The sequence below is a fragment of the Rhinoraja longicauda genome, chromosome 6 (genome assembly GCF_053455715.1).
Source record: "Rhinoraja longicauda isolate Sanriku21f chromosome 6, sRhiLon1.1, whole genome shotgun sequence".
Lineage (NCBI taxonomy): Eukaryota > Metazoa > Chordata > Chondrichthyes > Rajiformes > Arhynchobatidae > Rhinoraja > Rhinoraja longicauda.
Genome location: NC_135958.1, coordinates 13,316,295 through 13,333,602, shown reverse-complemented (window position 1 = coordinate 13,333,602; position 17,308 = coordinate 13,316,295). Strand labels below are relative to the sequence as shown.

At 46.6% G+C, this 17,308-nt stretch overlaps 1 protein-coding gene across 1 annotated transcript in view; it reads left to right on the top strand.

Annotated features, from left to right (window-relative positions):
- snrkb (SNF related kinase b) overlaps positions 1-17,308 on the top strand; it is a 125,649-nt gene that overhangs the window by 82,074 nt on the left and 26,267 nt on the right. Inside the window, exon 3 of the mRNA XM_078400484.1 lies at positions 12,241-12,382. Coding sequence (XP_078256610.1) covers positions 12,241-12,382 — 142 coding nt within the window. The remainder of the gene's footprint in view (positions 1-12,240; positions 12,383-17,308) is intronic.

The following is a 17,308-nucleotide window of genomic DNA, read 5'->3' as shown; positions in this document are numbered from 1 at the left end:
TTAGAGGAATATACGTATATGGGGCAAACACGGGCAGGTGGGACTAGTGTAGCTGGGTCATGTAGGTCAGTGTGAGCAAGTTGGGCAGAAGGGCCTGTTTCCACGCTGTATTACTCTATCATTCGATTCACAGACCTTCACATGCGCTGATTTTCTTTCCCCCCGCATGTAAAGAACGAAGGTTTAGTTTTCAGGTCACCATTTCCCTTGACAGAAAATACTGGATGGATTTGATTTCCAAAGATTTCATCAAGATAAAGTATATGTATTCAATTTCCTGGATCATTGGAGTGCTCAAGAGAGTTGAATGCAACTGACCCTTGAAAATTGGTTGTGTTCAGAAGGGAAAGGGGATTTAGAAAACGGCTGTAACTGATGTAAGGTCGGCACAGTGGCGCAGTTGGTAGAGCCACAGCCTCACAGTGCCAGAGAATCTGACCGCGGGTGCTGTTTATTTGGAGTTTGCACATTCTCCCTGTGACTGCGCGGGGTTCCTCTGGATGTTCCAGTGTCCTCCCACATCTCAAAGATGTGCAGGTTTGTCGGTGAATTGGCCTCTGTACATTGCTCCTAGTGTGTACGGTGTGGATGCGAAAGTGGGATACCATAGAACTAGTGTGAATGGGCGATCGATGGTCGGCATGGGCTCGGTGGTCTGAAGGGCCTGTTTTCACGCTGCATCTTTTAGTTTAGTTTAGTTTAGCGCGGAAATAGGCCCACCAAGTCTGTGCCGATCAGTGATCCCTGCACTCTAACGCAATCATGCACACACCAGGGCCAATTTACAATTTTACAGCCCATCTCCCAGAAGCATAGTTGGAAGGACATTTGCTCATGATCCCACCAATCTGGCCATTTAGCTGCATTCCAGATGATTGGGGAGAAGGCAAAACATAATGTTTACATCCTTTGTGCTCTCCCAACAGCCTGCTTTGGAGCATTTTCCCCAAAGTGCCATTCGTAAGCCCTTGAGCGGTTTTATAAAAGGGCACTCTTTTTCCCCATAAAATGTGTTGTCCAAATTAGTTTATTTTTAACCTCTCAAAAATGTGCAGCACAGATGAATCTGTGAGGAAATTGCTGAAGATTTGTTACACAGTCGAGAGGAATGCAATGCAAAGGGACTGGTGCCAAGGAACAGAGTCTTGGAATGTGTCCATGAATTTCTTCAGCTGGCTGATTAGGCTAAACAAAAAGAACCAGAGGAAATAAAGGGTAAGAAAGTGCACGGAGAATGGAAAATAAAAGTAAATTTACATCAAATATTACCTGACCAGCTTATTGCCCGGTACTTTTCCGTAGCTAAAACTTAACATACCTTCACAATGGCCACTGTTACATGTCTGTGTGTCTCTATATGTTTGTGCGTCCGTGTCTGTTTGTGCCATCTGTTTCCTATTTTGACAGCCTTTTAGTTTCTACGTAGTGGGACAGAGGTTGGATGAAGTGAATGGAAATCAAATCTTTTGAGATGTTTATTTAATTGCAACTCTGTTTCATTCCAGCGAAGCGGGTCTGTGCGTAGATAGTTTGCACACACGCAGGTCTTGGCATGGAGGTCCTGGTGCCAGGAAGCAGGATGGAAGTTGTATGGCGGGGAGTTGCAGGGTTCACCACCTATTAAACAGTTCGGATTAAAATGCAAAGTCTTTAATCTCGGTCAAAATATCCCGCCATCTCCCCAGCGCTCTGTGTTGTGTTTAAGAGCTTTAGTTGTATCGATCGCCTCGTTGGGAAAATGGGTTGCGTAGCTGTGCGGAGAACATTTGACCTTTCTAGAGTAATCGTGGAGAATGTTTTTCCATCCAATAAAACACTTGAGAGAGTGATCCCTACTTTTCACTTCATTTTAATAGCCACAGTATAGTTTGAGGCTAGAAATGAATTGATGTGTGTCCTTTATATTAATACACAGAGAACCCTGTTTGTATTGCCAATGAAATGGAATGGAATGGGCAACTTGTTCTCTGTTGATTAAGTTGTGAACCAGCATGTTTGGGTCGAATTTGCTTTTGAACCGTTGGGATAGGCTGGCAGCAACAACCTTCATTGATTGAAACAAACTAGTATGGTCTAGAGCTGTTCTTAAATTTCAAACCTTCTTTAAAACCAACAAGGTAATTTTATTGCAGAGTATGTATTCTTAAAATGTCTGAAGAAGGGTCCCGACCCGAAACGTCACCCATCAAATTTTCTCCAGAGCTGCTGCCTGACCCATTGACTTACTTCAGCACTTTGTGTCTATCTTCAATATATGCCAGCATCTGCAGTACCTTTCATACAGTTACACTAAGGCGATGGGTTTTGTCTGTCTTTTGAGATGAGGTTAGGAAAAGTGTATTTTTTTTTAAATTACTTCAGATTATTTGATCGTTGACCTTTCCTAGCTGGGTGGGTGGGGGGGGGGGGTGGGGGTGTGGGTGGGGGGGGGGGGGGGGGGTTGAGGGGGAGGTGTACGAATTGGAAACACTTTCACAGATGGACCCAGCACAGAGCCAAATTATGAAGTGTTGAGTTCAAAGTGGAGAGCACTCCCTCATGTTCAGGAGAGGAAGCTACTGCAGTTCCTGCTTGGCAGTTTAGGTTTGACTTTTAATGTGGCCCATGCGTTTGAGCTATAAACACATGCCCACAGACGACAAAAAGGAAGGATGATTTTCCATGCCCCATCTAGACTCTGGGTGGTACAGCTGGTACTCCCGGCCCACAAAAGGAGCAACAAAGTCACCCACTCCAAGTTTATAGGCATCCTCGCCCCTTAACTTGACGATCCAAGGCTTAGAAATCCTCGCCTCCATATGTAACAAATAACAATCCAGTTGGAAAGGTCACATAATGTTTTAAAACAATTCAGCTGGTGTCGAGGGTGGCACGGTGGCACAGCGGTAGAGTTGCTGCCTCACAGCGCCAGAGACCAGGGTTTGATCCTGACCTCGGCTGCTGCCTGTGTGGGGGTTATACGTTCTCCCTGCGACCGCGTGGGTTTTCTCCGGGTGCTCCGGTTTCCTCCCACATCCCAAAAGACATGCGGGTTTGTAGGTTAATTGGCCGGTGTAAATTGCCGCTAGTGTGTAGGGAGAGGATGCGAAAGTTCAATAGTTCATAAATTATATATAGGAGCAAAATTAGACCATTCGGCCCATCAAGTCTACTCTGCCATTCAATCATGGCTGATCTATCTTTCCCTCACAACTCCATTCTCCTGCCTTCTCCCCGTAACCCCTGACACCCGTACTAATCAGGAAACTGCCAATCTCAGCCATAAAAATACTCAATGACTTGGCCTCCACAGCCGTCTGTTGCAATGAATCCCACAGACAAGTGATTGATGGTCAGCATAGACTCAATGGGCCGAAGGAGCTTGTTTCTATAAAGGGTGGTGGGTGTATGGAACGAGCTGCCGGTGGAGGTAGTTGAGGCAGAGACTTTTGCAACGTTTAAGATGCACTTGGACAGGTACATGGATAGTTTAGAGGGATATGGGCCAAACACAGGCAAGTGGGACTAGTGTAGATGGGACATGTTGGACGGTGCGGGCAAGTTTGGGCGAAGGGCCTGTTTCCACACTGGATGACTCAATGACTCCATGAATGATCTTATCAAATGTTTGATCCCACAGATGAATTCTAACGCTCTTACTTGTATGTGAGATAAAGAGGTTTGGACTTCAACTTGTCCCAAAGCTGGCATGTCGACACAAGGAACTGCAGATGTTCACGATTCTATGACTGTGAGGAATATCATTCAGACTATGGATTGTCGGAATGCTGGATGTCATACCTGACTCAGATCCATGTTTTAACCTAATCTGCCAAGCACAGACTTGAATCCGATAATCCCCCATCTGAACAAGACTGAGGAGCTCTTTGTACGGCCCAGGTTTAGTGAGCGATAGGGAATCCACCCAGCATCCTAAGGCTGCTAACCTCCAAGCACTTACTCCAGAAAGGGTTTAAAAGACTTTGTTTAATACCTCGTCAACATAATGTTCATATTATTAAGTAAACGAGCCATGTTTGGAGCATGCACTTCCACTCTGTGGAGTTTAAATCCAATTGCCAAAAGCTTAGTCTCTCTCCTGAGTTGCTATTTTACTGCTGCAAACGTTTCCCATTCGGATCTTGCTGTTGCAGTGTTACTATGTCGATGCGAGCTTTGGCAGTTGGGAGGTTTTGTGAAAGAGGATTCTGAGGGCTTTCTTCCAACTTCACCACCGGTCTGTATTTTTAGAAACAATGTTCCTCGGCAGGCAATGCTGCTGGAATTTATTGGAAAGCATTGGGTGGATAATTGAAGTGTTGCCCCCCAGATTTCACTTGCACTATTTAATTACTATATAATTTGTTTACTCTTGAAGATTTTTGTTTACCTTCCTGGAGCCAGGATTGAGATTGAAGACGAAAAGTGCTGGAGTAACTCAACGGGCCAGGCACCATCTCTGGAGATAATCGATAGGGTCAAAGAAGAATCCCGACCCGAGACGTCACCTATCTGCGACTTCCAGAGATGCTGCCTGACCCGCTGAGTTACTCCAACACTTTGTGTTTTATTAGACTTTAGAGATACGGCACAGAATCAGACCCTTTAGCCCACTGAGTCCACGCCGACCGGCAATCACGCCCTACACTAGCAGGATCCCACACACTAGGGAACATTTATAATTTTACTGAAGCCAATTAACCTACAAACCTGTACATCTTTGGAGTATGGGAGGAAACCGGAGCACCTAGAAAAAAAACTCATGCGATCACGGAGAGCGTACAAACTCCGTACAGACGGCATGCGTAGTCGGGATTGAACCCGGGTCTCTGGGGTTGTAAGGCAGCAGCTCTACCACTGCACTGCTGTGTGTTCTGTGCAAGGCTCCAGTGCCTGCAGTTCCTGGTGTCTCTTGTGATCGTAGACCCTCAGTGCCTTAACCAGAAGGAAATTGCCGGCATGTATGCTACTTGGTCAGTGTCACTTCAGGCTTGTGGGCCATTTCATTGCCTTTGTTCAAGTCGGTAGCATGAAAGAGGAGGGATGTCCTTCAAGAAATTGCTCAGTGAGCAATACTCTACAGGAAGAGAGCGAGGGGTAAAGATGGAACACACTCCAGGACAGATTCACCAGGCTAACGCCTGAGATCACAGAGCTGTCCTATCATGAATGGTTAAAGAAACTGTATCTATATTCTTTGCAGTTTGGAAAATGAGGGGTATTCTTTTGAAAAGGCATAAGGTCCTAAAAGGGCGTACTCAGTGGGTATGGAGATTGGAAAGTCTCTGAAAGATTGGAGAATCTCTGGAATCATCCACTCCATTGGGTTAGAGTTATAGAGTCATAGTCATACAGCATGGAAACAGGCCCTTCGGCCCAACTTACCCACACTGGCCAACGTGTCCCATCTACACTAGTCCCACCTGCCTGTGTTTGGCTCATATTCCTCTAAACCTTTCCTATCCATGTATCTGTCCAAATGTCTTTTTAAATGTTGTTATAGTAGTTAGTTATGGATTATGGGTTGTGCAATTATACATGGTTTGTGCAATGAGGATTATGGAGACGAGATCACTGGACATGTGCCTGCGTAGTTAAAGAGGAGGTGGATACATTTTTGAAAGGTGGGGAATGGAAGGCGATGGAGAACAGGTACAGAAAAGAAGGTGAGGCTCATGACAGATCAGCCATGATCGTATTGAATGCCAGGGCAGGCTTGAGCAGACTTGTGGGCTGACTCCTACTGCTTTCCTACTACTCCCACTCGGTAGTAAGGAAGGCAAATATAATGCTAGCATTTATTTTTGAGAGAACTAGCATATATTAAACAGGGATGTAATGCTGAGGCTTTATAAGGCACTGGTCAGACCGCACTTGGAGCATTGTGAGCTGCTTTGGGCTCCATTTCTGAGGAAGGATGTGTTGGCATTGGAGAGGGTCCAGAGGAGGTTTGTGAGAATGATCCCAGGAATGAATGGGTTAACATTTGACAGCACTGGGCCTGATATCGCTGGAGCTTAGAGGGATGAGGGGGGAACCTCTAGGAAACTGAGAGAAAAGCCTGGAGAGAGTGAATGTGGAGAAGATGTTTCCACAAGTGGGAGGTGGGACCAGAGGACATAGCTTCAGAACTTAAGAAAAAATACATTTAGAAAGGGACGAGGAGGACTTTATTTAGTCAGAGGGTGGTGAATCTGAGGAATTCATTGCCACGGACAGCTGTGGAGACCAAGTTGATGGCTATTTTTAAGGCGGAGATTGACAGATTCTTGATCAGTAAAGGTATCGGGGGTTATGGGGAGAAGGCAGGAGAATGGGGTTGAGAGGGAAAGATAGACCAGCCATGATTGAATGGCGGAGTAGACTTGATGGGCCGAATGGCCTAGTTCTGCTCCTATAACTTATGAACCTATGACTCCAGCTAAGGCAGCACTGAACGGGAAAGCCAGGGAGGTACAGGTGGCGGTGAATGCCCACACAGAGGTGTTTTCTGAGCCTGCAGTGGGGGATTGTTTTGAAAGCTGGCGAGCCAGTGTAATCTGACCCTTCCCTCGAGCCCAGGGAAGAAGGCAAGCAGAGATTGAGAGACTGTTGGTTTTGGAAGAAATGGGGTTTCCCCCCCCCCCCCCCCCCCCACCGTACCTACGTGGTACACTTAGCGAGAAAGAGCGGCTCTTGCACGAAGTATCTCGGGAGGGCTCCAGTTTCATGTTTAGTCGGAGAGTGCTGGAGGGCCCTTCTGAACCCGTGTGTGTGTTTTTCTTTTGCACCAGTCCTCCGGGACGCCATAATGATGTCTTTGCAAAGCAGCCTGAGCAATGGAGAGCGAGTGTGGGAAATCTGATCTCCGAGACCACCACCGATACCACATTAATCATGGAGAATTTAGCCCGGGCAGCAGCGGGTGTGCAAGAAATCAATAACGATCCTGTCATTACAGCAGAAAATAACTGTACAATATCTAAATATTTAATATGTGTTTAATAATTAATCTGCAGCAGGGTCACTAGTTTCAGTTCTCCCATAAAATACCATCGAAGTGAAAGCTCAGATCTTTTTTCCTCTCCATTTTGCAGTTCAAACGAAAGCAATCAATTGCCATCAAAAGATCAGAGGACACATTTGTTCTGCTTTTTTAACGTGCTGTGTTGAACTTTCAATGACTGGAAATGGAACATGGGAATAAGAAGTCAGCAATTTACCTCAAGCCTTTTCCATCAGTTATAGGAGCTGAATTGGGCCATTTGGCCCATCAAATCTGCTCCGCCATTAAATCAAGACTGATCCATCTTTCCCTCTCAACCCCATTCTCCCACCTTCTCCCCAAAAGACCTAACACCCTTACTAATCAAGATTCTGTCAATCTAAAAATATCCATTGACTTGGCCTCCACAGCCTGCTTGTGGCAATGAATTCCGCAGATTCACCACCCTCTGACTAAAGAAATTCTGCCTCACCTCCTTCCTAAAGGTACGTCCTTTTATTCTGAGGCTCTGGCCTCTAGTGGAAACATGTCCCCTCTACACGTACAGTACAGCACTGATGGTTCTGTAAAGCCTCAACCTCTGACTAAAGAAAGTCCTCCTCATCTCCTTTCTGAAGGTGCTGTTTAATGAGATATTGGGCAATCTGTGACTGCCTTCATGTACCCATCTCTTGGGCAAATCCCACCATACCTGATAACTTTTCCATTGTGGAGGTATTCCAAACTTCTATCATCTTTTATGAATAAAAGCATTTCCAAACGCTGCACTGCCTCGTTCTAAGTTTTAGACCAAGTGCCATATTTCTCAATTCCTCAACCAGCATAAATACCCAACAGTTTCTTTTCATATCCTGAAAATGTCAAACAAATGACCCCTTTCTTAATTCCTGCAAATTCAGGCCCACTCCCTTCCCCTCCCCACCTTCCACTTTCCTTCATCCAGCTTCGCAATTCGTAACACTTAAAACCTGTCTCACACCTACTGCTTTTATCTCGAGGCTTTGTTCCAACCATCTGTTTATTTTTTTAAATCCTGCGTTGACCTATTATCAGCCCCACTTTGTCCTGCCTCTCCCCTCTTCCAACTTTCTTTTCTTCACGCCCCCCCCTCCCCCCCCCCCAAAATCGGTCTGTAGAAGGCTCTCGACCTTGTTCTCCAGAGATGTTGCCTGACCTGCTCAGTCACTCGAGCACTTTGTGTTTTGTTTGTGTGTTGCCCAACAACTATAGTTGTTTGTTTCTGCTACGTATACAATGCTCATCCCTAACTCGCTCGGTCACAGCGAACAATTGACAATAACCACAACATCCCCTCCCTTTATGGTCCATCCTAACGAAGGTTCACAGTGTACACATTGGAACACCAAACACGTTCCACCCCACCAGCCTGGCTTTTCATCACATTTAGTTTATTGGGTTTGGAGGTGGCATGCCATTGATTAACTAGAGAAGTAACTGGTTAAGTTACGGGAGGAGTTTATACAAAGTAGGCTGTAGAAACAAGGAACTGCGGATGCTGGTTAATACACAAAAGGACACAATGTGCTGGAGTAACTTGGCAGGTCAGGCAGTATCTCTGGAGAACTTGGATACATGACATTTCAGGTCGAGGCCCTTCTACGATATCATACCATACCATACCATACCATACAATGGAACTTTATTTATCCCAGCTGGGAAATTGGTCTGCCAACAGTAATAAAGCACAACAAGATACATGAAACCCAAAATCAAAGTGATGTGGAAAGTCCAGGATTGGGGATGTGCAAAGACTGGCCTGATTGATTGGGTTACCGACTGATTGTGGGAGGGGGTTGGGGGGGGGTGGGAGGAGAAGAAAGTTGGAAGAGGGGAGAGGCAGTTCATTTGTGGACTGTGACCTTCCCAGAGAAACGAGCTAATTTGGGGAGCTGGTATGTTGAGATGCCCGGTTACATATTACATCTCCCGACCCTCTGGTTATGCAAGATCCTCCGAGCTTGTGGCATTTCAGAATCTGACACACTTGAGGCATTTTAAGCATTCAAACAAATATTTATTTATGTCTTACTTCATGAAAGCATAAGTAGTTCATTTTAAGATTGCACTTGGTTTAAGGAGGATTCCTCGACAAACACAGGCAATTACGTCTTTTCCGTCCCAGTTTTGACTTTGTGTCTGCAGAAATAATAGTGGGAACACAGTGGGGCAGCACAGTGGTCCAGCGGTAGAGTTGCTGCCTTACAGCGCCAGAGACCCTGGTTCGATCCTGACCACGGGTGCTGTCTGCATTGGAGTTTGTCCATTCTCCTCATGATCACGTGGGTTTTCTCCGGGTGCCCCGGTTTCCTCCCACACTTCAAAGACGCACAGGTTTGTAGGCTGATTGACTTTGGTAAAATTGTAAATTGTCCCCAGTGTGTAGATAGTGTTAGTTTGCGGGGATCGCTGGTCGTCGCGGACTCGTTGGGCCGAAGGACCTGTTTCTGTGCTGTATCTTTAAACTAAAATAAACTAAACTAAATCTTGGAGTCAGATGGACTTCTGGTTATGACGTATAACATATCAAACACGAAACCCTAAGGAGAGGTTTGGCTTTGTAACGTAATTCAAGATAGGTATAATCGTAGCATTTAACTTCTTGCTTATGCAGCTAATTGTGTGTGTGTGTGTGTGTGCGTGTGCGCGTCTGTGTGTGTGTGTGTGTGTGTGCGCGCGTCTGTGTGTGTGTGTGTGTGTGTGTGTGTGTGTGTGTGCGCGCGTCTGTGTGTGTGTGTGCACGTGCATCCGTGTGTGCATGCGTCTGTGTGTGTGTATGTGTGTGCGTGTGCGTGTGCGTGCGTGTGCGTCTGTGTGTGTGTGCACATGCGTCCGTGTGTGCACGCGCCCGTGTGTGCACGTGCGTCCGTGTGTGCATGCGTCTGTTTGTATGTGTGTGCGTGTGTGTGTGCGTGTGCATGTGCGTGCGTGTGTGTGCGTTTGTGTGTGTGTATGCACGTGTGTCCGTGAGTGCACGCGTCCGTGTGTACTATCTGTCACTGGGTTTATTGCTTGTTATCTGGCTCCACAATATTCTTTCTTGTCACGGCATCAACAATAGACAGGATGTTCAGCAAAGGAAGTCACTAGGCGTTGCTTAGCAACAAGGCAGTGCTAGGCCTCAGCAGCAGGGTTCATTTCCTGAATTAGATTATTATATATTATGCTGGGACATGTGGATTTTTAAAAAAAATAACAGAAACTGGACTGCCTACATAAACACTGTTTCTCCCAGAACAAAATTATCTGGCTATCTGGAGGCAAGTACCTCTCCTCTGAATGCCCCAAGAGCTTTCCACCATCTACAAGGCACCGTCAGGAATGCACCAGCATCATCCCTACTTGTCTGGGTGAGTGCGCTGCCAACAGCACTCTCGAGGATTAGTATCTTTCAGAACTAAGTAGCCCTCTTGATGAGCCTGGCTGGAGAGAAGGAATGGGTGAGAGCTCTCAGTCGGAAGAAGGGTCTTGACCCGAAACATCACCCATTCCTTCTCTCCAGAGATGCAGCCTGACCCGTTGAGTTACTCCAGCATTTTGTGTCTATCTTCAGTGTGAACCAGTATCTGCAGTTCCTTCCTACTTTCTTGACGAGCCTTCTGTCCACCATCCCAAGCATTCACTTCCTTGAAGCAGTGTCCGATTACAGATTGTTCAATGGTCGCCAATGTGGTAGATGGGAGAGCTATGGGCCAAATGCTGGAAAATGGCATCAATGTAGGTGTGCCTCTTGGTTGGCACGGACAAGTCGGACCAATGGGTCTGAGTCAGTGCTGCACGACTCTATGGATGGATCTGGTGTCTGCAAGTTGTGCCCCAGTGACATCACTGAAGGAATACACAGGGCCAGACAAACGCACACGCACGTGCGCGCGCACACACACACGCGCACACACACTGTATATGATATATAGACACAAAAAGCTGGAGTAACACGGAGTCAAACAGTTCTGGAGAAAAGGAATAGGTGACCTTTCTGGTCGAGACCCTTCATTTGACTGAGAGGGGAAAAAAATCTTGGGAAATATGATAATATATATATATACAGGCAAACACACACATATATATTTGGTTTTTCCACACACACATATATATATATATATATATATGTGTGGAAAAACCAAATATATATGTGTGTGTATGCCTGTGTGTATGTATATGTGTGTGTGTGGGTGGATCGGCACCCAGTGTCTGTTTTGCACTATTTGCTTCCAGTCCTCTGGTGGACTATGAGCACCCTGGGAAATCTCCAAGGCTAAGGCTACTGTCAGTCAGCTGGAGCAGAGGAGCATGAGGGCTGGACATGGAAGCTCTGAGTGCAGATTATATCGAGGCTCCAGAGTATAGACCTCATCGGGAGTTGGTTCTGGCTGGATGCCCACCTGATGGTGCTGTTAGAGAGTGCTTACTTTGGCCAGTTCTGATGGCTGTCAGCTGCATCAACGCTGAGTTTAAGGGACGTGAGATTTCCCTGCAGTGATGCAGGAGCAGACTAGAAGGCCCTGCATTCACCGTCCATCTTTTCTGGATTCTCGTACCTCCTCTGAACGCGGTAACCACTGCTACATTGATAATCTGTAAAGTTTAATGTACAGGCCAAGTGGCAGGAGAGTATGTGAACTCAAGGAACTGCAGATGCTGGTTTACAAAGAAAGACACAAAGTATTGGAGTAACTCAGCAGGCTAGGCAGCATCTCTAGCGAACATGGATAGGTGACATTTTGGGTTAGGACTGTTCTTCAGACTGATTGTAGGGGGGGGTAGGGAGGAAGGTGGAAGAGAGGAAAAGCAGGTCAAAGGCTGGCAGGTAACAGGTTGAAGATATACACAAAATGTTGGAGTAGCTCAACTGGTCAGGCAGCATCTCTGGAGAAAAAGGATGGGTGATGTTTCAAATCAGAACCCTTCTTCAGACTGAAGGATTAGCTCTTCAAATTGTTAGTCTGAAACAAGATTCCAACCGAAAACGTCACCCATTCTTTTTCTCAGAGATGTTGACTGACCCGCTCAGTTATTTCAACACTTTGTGTCTATCTTTGGTGTAAACCAGCATCTGCAGTTCCTTCCCACACAGGTAATAGATTGATGCAGGTGAGGATAATATTGCCAAAGAACATTGCTTCGCAACTTAGGATGCAAGAATATGTATATTAACCAATGATTCATTTTATAAAGTCAAAATATCTGCTGATTTGATTCTGGAAATGTGCACCATTATTAACAAGTTGGATAGTGACTGTGTGTGCCTCTGGTTCTAGATATCTGGAGTCTGGGAGTGATCCTGTACATGTTGGTGTGTGGATGCCCCCCTTTCCACGAGGTGAACGATAGCGAGACACTCACCATGATCATGGACTGCCGCTACACGGTCCCACAGCACATGTCCGCTGACTGCAGGCAGTAAGTACTACACACTCTGCACCCATTCTCACGTAATCCTACATCACATTGATCAGTTTAATCACAGCAGCACCCAAACAGCGCTCTGGGTTAATGATCACTGAGCCTGGACATTGTGCTGTACTCCTGATCTCTGCCCTTTTTTTTCTAAAATGATTGTTCACAGGGCTGGTTTATTTTAAAGCTTACATTACTGCTTGCTCCCTCAAATCAAGTGTTACGCCTGCAAGATACATTGTGCAAAGGTCTGACCTCAAATGATACAACAGAGGTTCATGTGTAAGAAGGAACTGCAGATGCAAAGACGTACAGGTATGTAGGTTAATTGGCTGGGTAAATGTAAAAATTGTCCCTAGTGGGTGTAGGATAGTGTTAATGTACGGGGATCGCTGGGCGGCACGAACTTGGTGGGCCGAAAAGGCCTGTTTCCGGCTGTATATATATGATGATGATGATGATGCTGGTTTACACTGAAGATAGGCACAAAATGCCGGAGTAAATCAGCAGGACAGGCAGCATCTCTGGATAAAAGGAATGGGTGACGTTCAAGGTCAAGGCCCCTCTTCAGCGACCTCATGGTTACGAACATTGAATTCTCCAATTTTGGATAACCTCTAACAACCTCCCCTCCCATTTCTCCACCAACCCCACCTCCCCCCCCCCCCCCCCCACACCACCACCCCTCACCACGCCACACACACACATTTTCTTTCCCTCTACATTCCTTCCTCCAGTTTCACAAATTGCAACATCTTTAATTGTGTTTCACACCTTCTGTTTAGTTTAAATTAGGGATACAGTGCGGAAACAGGCCCTTCAGCCCACCGGGTCCATGCTGACCAGCGACCCTCGTACACTAGCACTATCCTATACACTAGGGACAATTTACAATTTGTACCAAAGCCAAATTAACCAACAAACCTGTACGTCTTTAGAGTGTGGGAGGAAATCGGAGCACCCGATGAAAACCCATGCGGTCACGGAGAGGATATATACACTCCGTACAGATACCACCCGTGGTCAGGATTGAACCCGGATCTCTGGCGCTGTAATGCAGCAAATCTACCGCTGCACCACCGTGCCGCTCCTGTGTTAATCTCTGGTTTTGTTCCACCATCTGTCTGTGCCTCACCTGTGTTCACCTATTACCTTTGTCCTGCCTCTCCTCTCTCCCAGCTTTCTTCCCCTCCCCCCCCACCCACAATCAGTCCGAAGAAGGGTCCCGACCCAAGACGTTACCTGTCCATGTTCTCCAGAGATGCTGCCTGACCTGCTGAGTTACTCCAGCACTCTGTGTCCTTTTTTGTAAACCAGCATCTGCAGTTCCTAGCTTCTACATCCACGTGGTTATATTGTTCATGCTGCATTGTGTCTGTAACTGTTGCAAGCTGTCTCATGCAGTGTGGGCTCCAGGCAGCAATGCTGCTCGTTAAGTCTGGTGGGTTCATGGCACGTATCTGTACACCACACTCATGTTTAGTTTAGAGATACAACGCACAAAGAGGCCATTCGGCCCATCGAATCCGCGCTGAAAAGCGATCCCCGTACATTAACAATATCCTACGCACACATGTGGTCACGGGGAGAACGTACAAACTTCATACAGGCAGCACCCGTGGTCAGGATCGAGACCGGGTCCCTGGTGCTGGAAGGCAGCAACTCCACCGATGCACTGCTGTGCCTCCGACATCCGTACATGCAGGACTGAGTTGAAGCCCTGAAGTGGGATAATGGAGACCAGCTGTTGGGTTCAATTGAATGATAAGGCTTAATGATAGTGGTGGAAGGGGATAGTGGAGAAAGCGGGAGGAAGGCAGCGAGGTCATTAAGCTGTGTTTAGTGCAAATAGTGGCAATTATGTCCAGCTGGTGACTTTTTCAAAAGAGGGTTGTGTGGGTTGCTGCCAATCCATCGTGGTGCATTCAACTGCCATCCAGCAGAGTTGCCGCATCACAGGGAATATTGCCACTTTGCTGGATGCGTCTGAAGTTGCTAATTGCAACAGGTTGGTGGAAGTGAGCGAATGTTGCTCTCGTTGAGAGTAATGTGTAGACCGAGTGAACCGAAAAGGAGAGACAAATTAAGTGCGGTGGCCCGTTCCTTGAATGAGCTGATAAAGGACCATATCTGGCTGCAATTCCAGCCGTTGGCTTTAGTTTAGTTTAGTTCAGAGATACAGCATGGAACCAGGCCCTTCGGCCCACCGAGTCTGAGCTGACCAGCGATCCCCGCCCACTAACACTACCCTACGGCCACTAGGGACAATTTACAATTATACCAAGCCAATTAGCCTACAAACCTGTACGTCTTTGGAGTGTGGGAGGAAACCGGAGCACCTGGGGAAAACCACAGAAAGAGCGTGCAAACTCCGCACAGACAGCATCTGAGGTCGGGATGGAACCTGGGTCTCTGGCACCGAGGCAGCTGCTCTACCAACTGTGCCACTGTGCCGCCCCGTTACTGCGTAACGTTTGTTTTTAAAAAGTGAATGAGAAGTATGTTGAGGCATTAATCGAGTAATTAATCTGATTAGTCTGAGGTCCAGAGACACCGAGGTCCCAAGCGTGCCAGATTAATGGAGTTTGACTGCATCTTGCGGCAGTGCCCCAACTCCACCTGCATTAAATAAACAGGGCCGTGGATCAAGCATCAACCCACCTGCGATGCACCCTGCCTGTGCTGAAGCACTTTGCAGCGGCCAGGAAAGGAATCGTCGACTGGCTGGCGGCTATTTCAGACCTTTTGTGCTGAGCATCTGCTGTGACTGCTGAGCACTGTGCACCAATCGCCAGGCCCCACTGTCCAACTCGATAAACCGCATCAATGAGCAGAAACACCCAAGCTGACGTTCTGCTTGCAAAAGGCCACGGACCTGCAGTCTGTTTAGTTTAGAGATACAGCGCGGAAACAGACCCTTCAGCCCACAGAGTCCGTGCCGACCAGCAACCCCCACACTCTGACAATATCCTACACACACCAGGGACAATTTACAATTTTACTAAGCCAATTCACCTACAAACCTCTACGTCCGTGGAGTGTGGGTGTAAACCGGAGATCCTGGAAAAAACCCACAGAGGTCACGGGGGGAGCGGTGGGAACATACAAACTCCATACAGACAGCACCCGTAGTCAGGAACAAACCCGGGTCTCTGGCACTGTAAGGCAGCAACTCTACCGCCGTGCCATGGTGCCACCCTATCATTGACCACGATATAACAGCGTTGGTGACCCACCTGGTATCAAGTGAGCAGTTAAGTGTAAGCTCTATAAAGATCATAAAGTTTAGAGATACAGCACGGAAACAGGCCCTTCAGCCCACCAAGACCACACTGACCATCAATCACCAGTTCACACTAGTTCTGTTATCCCCACTGTTTCATCCACTCCGTACACACCGGGGACAATTGTACAGAGGCCAATCCACCTACAAACCCACGTGTCTTTAGGGCATGGGAGGAAACCCACACGGTCACACAAAGAAAGTGTAAACTCCACACAGACAGCAAACCGAGATCAGAATTGAACTCGGGTCTCTGGCGCCATGAGGCAGCGCCTTTACCCGCTGCGCCACTGTGCCACCCTCTGCTCAATTGTATTTTTTTGCGGTAATAATGAATTATTTCACAAAAATCACATTTTATTTTATAAAGCTGCAATTTGTAATTCAGGTGGTTAAAAGTCTGCTGTGAGTTCTTTCAGAATAGGCATGAACACAGTCCCTGCAAGATGCATAATCACAATACCTCCAGAGCAAGTCGAGGTGAATGGTTAAGTGGGCCATTGGTGCTCTTATTGTTGCATGTGAAATCCTTTTTCCTTACAAACAGTCCAGTAGAGTATTGCCATCCTCGATTAGCAAATGTACAGACATACTGTAGTCTACTGAGTCCACATGCAAGAGACGCCATGTTTTAGTGCCATTTTAAGGTTATGGTCGAGGTGGATAATGAGGAGAAATGGATTAGAAGTTGTTATATGAATCGCAGTGCTGATTTTCCAATCCCAGCTGGGCCGTGCAGAACAGGAGGAATATCCAAAAAAGGGTCAAAATGACCCAAAACGTCACCCATCTTGTTTCTCCAAGGATGCTGGCTGACCCGCTGAGTTACGGCAGCACTTTGTGCCTATCTTTGGAATGCCTGTTGAGTTCGGGTGATAGACTGAGCCACCTGGGCTGGGGTGCCCCATCTAGTGGATGGATGAAGGGTGTGCAAAGTAATCAGCCTTCACCCTCACGGAAGGTCTACGCCATGCCTCAGATGAGTGCCGAAAAATATTTACTCTTTTTATTGATCAATAACTCAGTGTGACTGTAACTTCTCCTGATATCCAAAGCACTCCAGCAGCAACACCCTTGGACTATCTTGACTGGATAGCACGCAACAACAAGCTTTTCACTGTACCTCGGTACACGTGTCAATAAACTAAACTGAACTGAAACTGCAGTGGGCATGTAAGAAATCCCAATCTAGCTCCATTCCGCACCCATTCAACTTATGAAAGCCACCGGTTGGAAATAAGCAGCAGATTGCTCTCTCTGCTGGTCTGTTTGGAATTGATTTGTGAGACTTGGAGTTGTGACCATTTACTGTCACATACTTCACGTGTCACAGAGCTGGAATGCTCGTTAAACCGCGGGACCAAAATAACCGAGAGAAACTCCCATCTCAGGGAAAATAAAGACCTGCTGTCCTTCTCAATGTGTTCGGGCTGTCATGGGGAATATGGTCTGTGAAAGCATCGCAACAGTTGAGTTGTATATCTTGAATACAAAGGAAAGAGAAAAATCTGAGGAAAATCTCATGAATGCACTGGAAACTGAGAATTGTGTATTTTGGGGGACTCTTTAGTATTTAACATTTTAATATTTGACATTTAATAAACATTTAAAAAACATTTGGACATGTACATAGGATAGGACAGGTT